Below are 10,752 nucleotides of genomic sequence, written 5' to 3'. Positions count from 1 at the left end.
GCTAGGCAATAATAGAGCATACTTTCAAAATTTAACCTAGAATTCTGTGCTTATTAGCCAAATTATCAATTAAATCTAAGGATAAAACAATGACATTTTTTAGCTATGCAAATGTCCAAAAATCTAGTTCCCATGCACTGTCAGTAAGCTAATGGAGGATGCATGCTACCAATGCAAGATGTACATTGAGAAAGAGGAAGACAGGGTGATCTAAGAAACTTAGACTCAACATAAAAGACACAATTTAGAATTTTGAGAGAGAACAAGGAACCTAACTAAACTTCCAGAAAAATGGCAAAAGCTCTTTGTAAGAGAAGATTTTTCAGTGAGCATAGAAAGCAACTAGTCTAGATTGGAGTCAGAGGACAGAGGACTCCAGGAGGAATGGTTCCCAGAGGGGGAAGGCAGGGTGAGGAAGGTTAAAAAGAAGAAAACAGATATATTACTTAACGTGTTTAAATGTATTGGGAGTACCTTGGTATTTCATAGTATGATGAATTATTGTATAGAAGAATAGGAATAAAGAAACCAAAGCAAATATAAAAACGAGGTAATCACTTCTGCTTATAGTAATGATGCACATGGTAATTTGGACCACTTTTCCCAGTGAGGATAACTCTTAATAGAAAAGCCAGATTAAAAATAAAGCATACATACTGGAAGGCATCAGGAAGTTAACTAGGTAATAAAGAATAACTGGGGCAGGATCCTGGAGAAGACAGAGACCCAGGGAGGTTAGCCCGTTGTCTGGCACTGGAGCGTCATTTCTAGAGGGAGATAGTGACATTTTGGATGGCCTTTTCAGATCAGAGGACAGAGGTGGGAATTCAGGGCTTGCTGTGATAGGGGAGGTGCCCTGGTGACCTTCCCTCAGTTTTGATTGGGACCCTGAAGGGTGTCACTCTGGAAATAAGGATGACCTGGATGCCAGTAGGCCCTCTCTCAGACTGCATGCAACTCCAGATTATTTCAATTCCTGAAATTATATTGAGATGATTCTAGATTATTGATCCCCAGGCACCAGGCAGAAACAAACATAAATATTCTCTGAAGGTATATGACATCATCTTAGGACTTAAATTATTTCTAGAATTTTCAAATAGAATGGCTGGTATGTGGTGAAGAATAACCAGGCAACAGAGAGATATGACAATAAGAACAGATTCACAGTAGCTTTGAGTATTGGACCTTTCAGACACAGACATTAGAATAACTGTGACTGCTACAATGCAGGGAATTGATAGAAGAAAAAAAAAAAAAACTATTACTGCTATGTTCATAGAGATAAAAGACACAATTTAGAATTTTGAGAGAGAACAAGGAACCTAACTAAATCCAAATGAACATTCTGGAACTAAAAATACAATTTCTGAAGGATTCATTGGATGGACTTAATAGCAAATTAGACACATCAAAAGAAAAAATTAGAGACTGGGGACATAGGACAGAAGAAAATCTCCAGAGTGATGCATGGAAACATAAAAAAGATGAAAATAAAGAAAAGATAAAGGGACAATGTCTAATATATATGTGGCTGGAGCCTCAGAAGGAGAGGAGAGAAAGAGAATAGCTAATAATTTCCCCAAGGTAACAAAAGGCATCAAGTCATAAATTCAAGAAGCTCTAATAGCCCAAGAAAGAAAAATAAAAATAAATTTATACATAGACCTATCATAGTGTTGTTAAAAAATTAAAGATAAAGAGAAAATCTTAAAATCAGCTGGAGGAAGGAAAAAGGATAAACAGAAACAATGGAAGCTGGGAGACCTGGCATATCTCTTAAAGTTCTAAAGAAAAGAACCCCAATCCAGAGAGTTAAGCCAAATAAAACGTATTTCAGAAAGGAAGGTAAGAGAGATTTCAAACCGTGTTGATAAAATTAACAGTAGACCTTCATGATAGGAAATATAAAAAGGATATTTTTTAAGCAGAGCAAAAACAGTCACAAATGAAAGGTTATAAATATAGGAAGGCATGAATTTTTGAAAAGGTCAATATGTGGGATGAATGAATATCGACTGTATAAAACAATAAACTGATGTCTTATGGGTGTGTGTGTAAATACAAACTAACAATAGCATGTAAGTCAGGAAGGTAATAAATAGCATTCGTGTTCTAAGGTCCTTGCATTGTCTGAGAAAATGGCAAGAATATCAATGTTAGACTTTAAGTCAGAGATTCTTATTGTTATCTAGGGTGGCCACTAAAAGAATAGTAAGAGTGTATAATTTGCAAGTTAATAGTGAGGAAAAAGTGTAATGAAAATTCAGAAAATCCACAAGCAGGCAAGGAAGAAGAGAGAACAAATAGACAAATAGTATTTTAGTAGCGGAAGCTCAAATATGTCAATTACGTTAAATGAAACAGAACTGTACATGCAAATTAAAAGATAAGAGTTTGTCAGACTAACCAAACAGCTGGGATAGGAATGGGGTAAAAGGGATAAGAGAAGAAGGTGAGCGACACTTATTTGCATTTACCTTTTTTGAATAATTCTGACTTTTGGAAACATGTTGATGTTTCCTATACATCCCTCCAAATCAAGGACGGGGTAACCATAAATTAGAATACAAACAGAAACATGAACCTAACTGTATTTCTAGTAAATAACATTATGCTAAAGGGAGCAGGGACAGATAAAAACTAGTCTAAGTAACTTTTGAACATGGTATTTTGACTCTGTATCCTCTGGGTTAAAGACCAAAAGAACTGTAAACATACTAGATTCTAGTCAGTAGGTTTCTTTTACACTATGGCATGGGTTAACAATTCTAAAACTACTTTATAGTTTAGGATTGATCAAATAAATAAGTATATTGTGAATGAGAGCCAGATTTCTGAGGGAGGCTAAATGACTCCTCTGTGTTGAATTAGGATTGGAGGTATTATGAATTTATGGTTTTTGATAGATATAGAAATAGGCAAGTGTATGGATTTGTCTGTCTGAGTCTATTGCAGAGAGAATTTAGAAGCAGTGAGCACATTTAGTGCCCAGATCATGGTTTCTAAGTACTATTTTCCATGAAAAGGCAACCAGGGCTCCTTGGAGAAATGGCCGATTTCAAGACTGGGGCTGGGAAAATGTAAGATGAGCCTGAAACATCATGTTGTTCCAGAAGGGAAGGCTTCAGGGAATGATGGAGACATGTCAAGAAGACCCAGGAGCTAGCTTGAAGGGGCTCCTACTGGGACAATCTGGGACATTTGAGTATCAAAATAAGTAATAATAGTAATGACTTACAAACTGTCAAATGAAATAAGAATCTACAAGCCAAGCCTGTATGAAAGAATGAGTGCATGAATGAATATAAATAAAAGCGAAGGAAAAGCTCTTCATTATAGTAAAATGACAACTATTGAATAAAGAAAGAATGATGGAATTAGAAAATCAGTGTTGGCAACCCTGTAATAATTGATTCAGGCAAGTTTGATGAGAAACAAGATATTTACATAGTCACACAGTATCTCCCCACAATATACTTATTAATTACAAAGGGAAAATAGTAATGCTTTACAAGGGAGAAACCTGGCAGACATCACTGTAACCAAGTGATAAATATTAACATTCTTCAGTAATAAGACAGCTATAAGGACTGAGGGGGCACTATAGCCCTGCTGTGGCATTTGTTCCAAAAATGTAAAACCTGAATCTGACCATGAGGAAACATCGGACACACCCAAATTGAAGGACATTCTACCAAAAAAGGCCTTTACTCTTTAAAAAGTAAGGTCATGAAAGACAAAAACTGAAGAATGAGTCTAGATTAAAGGAGACTAAAGAGACATGATAGCTAAATGCAACGTGGGATCCTAGAATGAATCCTGGCTTAGAAAAAGTTTTCTTTTAATAGACGTTTATTTGGACAGTTGGCAAGATTTGTAAAAGGTCAAGATTTGAAAAATGTACTTAAGATTAGGTAATAATAGTATTGAATCAATGTTAATGTTATGATTTTTATAATTAAGGTTATTTAAGAGAATGTCCTAGTTTTTAGGAAATGTACACTGAAATACTTGAGGGATATCAAGTCTTCAAGTTACTCTCAGTTTGGAAAAAGAAATTTGTGTGCGTGCATGCATAAAGAGCGAGAGAACACAAACTTGGAGTCTCTTGCCCCCTGTCTCATAGAGAAGGCATGTACCCATTTCTGTCAGGCAGCTGGATATCTGTCAGTGGTGGATCTGGATTGGGGCTGGGTTGTAACTGGTCAGTGTCTGGTCACCACTGGTTTCAACTATCGCGAGGGTGAGGTCCGTCCTGTGTATAGTACAAGCCCTTCCCTCTAGCTTGACTTTGGGATCTAATATCTAATAAAGTAAGGTCTCCCACCTCGTTTTTCTTCTTCCAAAGTATCTTGGCTATTCTTGGCCTTTTGAATTTCCATTTAAATCTTAGAATTGACTGGGTGGTAAGTTCCCCAGCTGAGTAAAAGAGTGGCTCCCATATTTGGCCGTACATACCTTTAGCTGTGTTGTTTGTCTTCCAGCTTTTCAGAAGAGCTGGTAGATGAAGCTCTGGGATCCGTGGCTGCTGAACTTCAGGATATATGTGAAGATTATGCAGAAGCTGTGTTCACCTCAGAATTCTTAGAGGCTGCTACATAAAGGCTCTCCAATATGGGGGCCCCTCATGTCACACTGGAGAAGGGACAGCACCACCCTTTGTTTTAGGCCACGAGAAATCTTTATCCTCAGCTGTTCATCCAGGTGCTGCCCACTGAAAGGAAGGAAATGCCAGTGAGGTCATCCTCTCCGCATTTTCTCATTGTCATAGCAATGATTTTGGTAGTTTATGATGGGGAATGTGTTGTATTTATCAGTACCCAGAAAACGTGAATTGATTATGACAATATAATATTTTCTGAATGTATGATTTTCCTATTGAAATACTATATATTCATTCCACTGGCTCAGTTTGGTGATTAGCGTGTTTTGAAAAGTAATAGGTGTATTTCACAAAGCGATTCAAATTGCTGTTGAACCTGTGGGTGACATCAGTGCCTACAACGTGCAGTTACTCTCTGGTCCTATCACCTGGCTCATGTTTTCGTCTTTCACAGTTTCCTATCAGGACACCTGTATCCCACTGAGCTACAGACTTGTGGAAAGCAAAGGTTTGGTTATGCTGCCAAACCTCTGTTCTGTTGCAGCTCATTAAAAATAGGAACTCACCAGTTACCAGTACACGACAGTAAACACCTTCTCTAATGTTCAATTCCTAGGTGGTTTTTCACATTTGAGTTCCTCAAAGTCTTTTATTGCTATGAGTTGATGTATTCTGATATACAAAACTTTCTCTGAATTCAGAGGAAGCTTGAGGACATCAGAAGTGGATCAGGCCTTGTGCGCCTGGTTGAAGGTACAGAGCTCACTTCCATCTCTGGTGAGTTCAGAGGTTTCTACATTTCTGCACCACAAAAGAACCTTGTGTGGGAGGAGAGAACAGATCTGGATGGTATGAATACCTCTGGGTCTCTCCAGAGAAAGGAAGAAACTTAAGAACCATGATAGCTTGGTCCTTGAATATCTTATAAGTAAGTCATATTTTACCTCCGTGTTTTTAGAAACTCTGAATTAAGAAAAAGAATATGTATAAAAATAAGGCCACTGTCTGGAAAAAGATTCCCTCATTTTTTTTGCCTGAGGTTTGGTTAAAGAAATGTGAAGAATGAGTGATGTGAGATGTACCCCATGGGATAATGTGAATCTTTTTTATAACATATATAATGTCATCTGGGATTTTTTTGCTGAAGTACAAATATTTCAGGTGATAATTTAAGCTGCTTGATCCCACTTATTTGTACAAAAATGACTTTTGTTTAATGTTAATGTTTTTCTGTTTAATTTTATATAACCTCAGAATTAAAAAGTCTTCAAGGGAAATTAAAATTTGAGAAGTTAAATGTATACACTTGAATTGATAGGAGTGTCTGTCATTGATAGATAGCTTAATTTGTGGCAATTTTTACTGTGCTGGTTTTTTAAATAAACTCAGTATTTTAAAGTATGTACGTCTGTTTAAAATAATTTACAACTCTTTTTTTTCCCACAGACAAAGTGAAATGTGATTTACAGAAACCATGGAGAATACTTTTATATGTGATATGAACATAGTGGATTATTTGCCACCCCTTACCACCAGAAAGAAATAAATGATAGTAAAAGCTAACATTTTTTGAGCAATACTATGTACCAGGCATTGCTCTAAGTGCTTCCCACGTATTAATTTTTTTAATCTTCATATTATCTATGTGAGGTTGATACCATTATTATGCCTATTTTATTGACGAATAAAATTAAGCACAGAAAGGGCAAATAGTTTGATCAAATAAGCCTATATTCAGTGATGCCATGATCATGGATTCAGTTATTCCCATAAAGAAGACAATTTTGAGCGTTCACGCAAGTGCATTCTCCTGCCTCTTGTCCCTACTCAGCACATCTTAGGTCCTAGATTCTGTCATCAGGAGGACTCCTGTTCCTGAGCACTTCTTGTCCATGGAAGGGTCAAGTCCAGACTCCCTTGCTTTGTTTCAAGATCTTTCCAGTAGCTCTGTCTTTCTCTTCCCACCAGATGGTTCTCCCAGTCTCTGGCTCGGTGTGGGTGAGGCTTACACGTGCCTCCATGTCCAGGGTTTATTTTATAGCCCCTAAGATACAGGAAGTTAAATCCTTCAAAGATAAATTTTCCTGTTTGTAGCCTTGCACTATCCCAGACCTCTAGAATTTTTGTTCTTCATAAAGTCTGATTGTGTATAGGTTATTCTTTAATCCCATTTTTCTGGTGACCTATTCATGTGTTATTTTCAGAAATAGACATGTGTGAGTACAGCATTTCTGTGTCACTTAGTCCCAATTTACAGAGATGTTAAAATTCATAAGTATGTGTTTCACACTCCCCACTGATCTGTCTAGCTTCATAGCCCTGGTTACATGGGGTTTTTACCTGTGTCCATGCTTGCTTCTAGTCTCTAAAGCTCCTCATGGGCAAGGGCTCTTCCTGGCATGTAGTTGGCGCTCAGTAAATTCTTTTGAATTAATGAAAGAAGGAAGGCGCGCACCTTTTCTTGGGATAGTTTTTGTTCAGGGATCTATCACATCTCTATATAATCTACAAAAATTTGTGTTAACCTTTTGTGACCTGAGATAGGATGCCACATATGAAGAATGGCAGATCCTATCTCCAAGGCACTGATGCATTCGGAATTCCGGCTCAAAACCCCAGAAGCTTGTCTCCCTCCTAAATGGAGTGCAGCGCACCTCACGGCCTTGTGCTACTGCTGGCCTTGAGTGCCTTTGTCAGCGAACAACAGAGTGGGCTTGTGGGCCAGAATGGCCTGGAGTGGCCTGGGACTTGGGAAGAGGACAGAAAGAGGTAAATGGGACCATAGAATGACTCTTTCTCTGCTGTGATCCCTTTCTCTGCCTGTCGGTGCTGGGGAGAGTGAAATAGGAGTCTAAGAAGAGACGGTGGTGAGAGAGTCTTCTTTCTCCCTCGTCTGCCTTCCTTGCTCACAGTTCCTGTTGCCCTGAAGGTAAGGGGGAGTGTGTGTAGGGGGAGTGCCTAGAGGAGGTATGTATTGCTGCAAATCTGCGTCTGAGTGTAATGGTCTGAGTGAAACCCCAGGGCCAACAGGAAAGGAAGGGGCTCTACACCCAGTCAGAAAGTTTCCAGTTTTCTCTGTGGCACAATGTAGGCTTCCTTAACTCATATGTTTCTGAGAGGAACTCTTATTTCAGCAGCTTGAGAGAATGATGAGAGAATGAGAATGCGAAATCTGTAAGTCAGGAGTGTCCGTACTACCCCATCACCGTGTCGTCATCGTTACCCTTTGGAAGTGCCCTTTGGAAGGGCCAGCTGGTAAGAGATCTCGTCCTTCTTTGGGCTCTTGAAAAACAGCAGAAAGGCTGTGGCATGGCTGTTATCTTCCTAAGCATTGGCCTTCTCATTCAGCTCTTTGTTGGTTCAAGAGCAGAGATCTGGGCTCTGTTTGGACACTGACTGGCACATTTATTTACTAGATGGTTGAGCCCAACAGCGTGGGCTGGGTTGGAAGGGCTTCCACTGGACATCCTGAGTGCTTCCTGTTGTCTTCAGTAAGGGCCTCAGGAATCCTAGATTGGGACCCGGGGCCTGCTGTCAGGTCCAGGTGAATTCAGTCAACTGACCCATCATTGTGGGTCCCACCCCAACCCAGAGCACAGCACTTTGCAAACCAGACTACCCTGGACTTCGATTGGGTCTGTGATCAGGCCCTCTCCTCAATATGGCTCTAATACTAGGTCCTCCTTTTGCCAGCTTGCCCAGGGCCCTGTTCCTGTAACACTGGACCCTGCTTTGCTCTCACCAGTCTTTGCAGGGCCTAAAGTTTGGCTTCTGACCCTCAGCCTGGGGTGGGGAGCCCTGAGATTGTACCTGCCCTCCTGGATGAACTCCCTTTATCTACTGCCCTCCTCAATTCCCCTTAGCTGTTTCTGTGCTCCATCTGCCTGGTAACCCTCATCTATTTTTCTTGAACCAAACCTACTACCTCTTCCCATTTTTTTCTGGCTGACTTTCCATTTATCCTGTGGCCTACAACTAAGTCCATCCATCCATTCCTGCCACCCAATCTGCCCCCACCTTCATCACCCCAGTGTGTGTGTCTGGACGATAGGCCCCACCTTGTCCTGCTGCCATGAAATAAGTAAGATGCCTTCACTTCCTCCCTTCCCTGAGGCCTGGCTCTCCATGGGGTCTGCCATAGGGCTGCTCCCCTCCTGTTCCTCTGTGGAGCCAGGAAAGCCATTTGTCTCTCCTTGCTTCCACTGTTTCCTCCTGGCCACAGCTGTACCCTTATCACAGTGTTTTCTCCCCTTGGGAAGTCCAGGCCACCAGTATATGCCATCCCTGTCATTTACTCCTCATGACACCCCTGAGTCCTCTCTCTGCCCATTCCAATACCTTAAAATCCTTTGTAGAAAACCTTAAAAAGTCTAGTAGTTTCTGGAGCATTCTTACACCAAAAGCTGCTTAACTCCTCAGCAGCTCAACTGTAAGTGTGGCCCTGGGAGCTGATCATCACCCAGGCACTGCTGGTCCTCCCTTCTCGTCACAGCCTTTGCTTCCCCAGGTGCTGCTGGCCCTTTGCTTTCATCGCAGCCCTCCACTCCTGCCCCTTCTGCTTCCCTGTGAGATCTATTCTTACCTCACTTTACTCCTGCCCTCCCCCACCCCAGCCTTCCTCACTGCCTCCCTCCTGGGCCCTAATCATGCATTTCCCTTCTGTTCTGCTTGGCTCCCTAGAATCTCCCACCCACACATCCTTCCTCTGTCTTCAGTTGGTCTTGGTGAGGTCAGCCTAAGCCCTCCCACTCGTGGGCTTCAGAGGCTTGCCAAAGATTACTGGCCTGTGCTGAGAAGCCCACTGCACATTGTTGCCACCCACTGGGTGGAGCATTCAGGACTTGAGTGTCTCTGTCCATGCCTGGCAACCTGGTTGGGAATGAGAGAAGTCCAGGGAACCTTCTGGTTCTGAAATGCTGTGATCAAGAGGGACAGGAACATTCAGATCCCGGCCTTGTGGGCTCTGCCATCAACCCCACATTCCTAGAATTCCCTAAGCCTGGGCTGAACTTGACCCAGGAAGCCCCTAGCAGACACTGATTCCTTGGGAGCTCACAGGAGGCTGGGGGAGACAAAGCTGGCCACTGGGACCCGTGCGGCCATCTTCCTTTCCAGCCCCTAGATACCTCCTTGGAGGGTCCAGTCTCCAGGGCCAGGCTCAGGGGGAGAGGTGGTTCTCTTTAACCATGATTGTTCAACACACTGTTCTTAGAGTTACCTAGAGACCAAGAGGTTAGGTAAAAAACACCATCTCACATCTACTCAGCACCTGACAATTTGCAAAATGCCTTTAAATATATTCTTCTCTCACTGGAGATCATTGTGACCACCCTGCTCTGGATACCAATAGTAACTTGGGCTGGTGAAGAACATGAGCCACAGTTAAATCCCATTTGACCTCCATGCCTCAGTTTCATAATCTGTGAAATGGGTGATCACAGGAGTTCCCACAGGGTTATTGTGAGGATTAAGGGACACAATGTACACAAACGCCTAGAATAGCACCTGGCAGATAGTAAGTGCTCAATAAATGTTAACTATTAGGTTTATCACTCAGAACCTTGTAAGAGGGAACCTTGTGATTTATATTTCACAGCCTTAGTTCTGAAGCGCTTTCCTTGTCTTCTTCTTCCTGTTGTCAAGTAGATGATTATTAGATGGTCCAGAAAATTTTAGCAGATGTCAATTATAAGTGCAACCTCCTTTCTAAAATATTTGCTATGGCCTTGCTCTATGCTAGGCACTGTGCTTAGTTTTGGGTGTACAAAGATGACTAAGATATATTTCCTACCTGCTTAACACAGCCCAGACAGTGGCTCAGGTGGCCAGAGCCGAGCTGCTGCCTCAATTTTCATTCACAACCATCATCTGCCTCCTTCATCCCTGGCACTCTTCTAGGATGGGGCCCTGCCCAGAACCCAGCCCACAGAGTAATAATAATCCACTGCTTGAGTGCTGAGTATGTACTAAGTAGGTGCTTTATTTACATGATCTTATTTGATTCTCATACTAATCCTGAAATAGAGATTATTAACCCATTTTACAGATGAAACTGATATGAAGATTTTTCCCAACTGGAAAGTGGTTGTCACTAGGTCTGACTACACATTTTGGCTTTTCCCAGTGAACCACAGTGGCCTCCCTGG

General features: G+C 41.4%; 1 protein-coding gene across 10 annotated transcripts in view; it reads left to right on the top strand.

Moving 5' to 3' along the window:
- The window catches only part of KIAA0753 (KIAA0753 ortholog), a 68,520-nt gene extending 62,509 nt beyond the window's left edge, over positions 1 to 6,011 (top strand). For 6 of the 10 annotated variants that reach the window (XM_011359766.2, XM_011359765.2, XM_011359764.2 and 3 more), the window contains one exon: positions 4,488 to 6,011. In XM_011359766.2, coding sequence (XP_011358068.1) covers positions 4,488 to 4,605 — 118 coding nt within the window. In that variant the 3' untranslated portion in view covers positions 4,606 to 6,011. The remainder of the gene's footprint in view (positions 1 to 4,487) is intronic. The other 4 variants (XM_023530429.1, XM_023530428.1, XM_011359761.2 and 1 more) reach the window with 1 other exon arrangement.
- The last annotated feature ends 4,741 nt before the right edge of the window (positions 6,012 to 10,752 follow it).

The sequence above is a fragment of the Pteropus vampyrus genome, unplaced genomic scaffold (genome assembly GCF_000151845.1).
Source record: "Pteropus vampyrus isolate Shadow unplaced genomic scaffold, Pvam_2.0 Scaffold50, whole genome shotgun sequence".
Lineage (NCBI taxonomy): Eukaryota > Metazoa > Chordata > Mammalia > Chiroptera > Pteropodidae > Pteropus > Pteropus vampyrus.
Note: the sequence above shows the minus strand (reverse complement) of the source record. Positions and strands in the feature narration are given on the sequence as shown.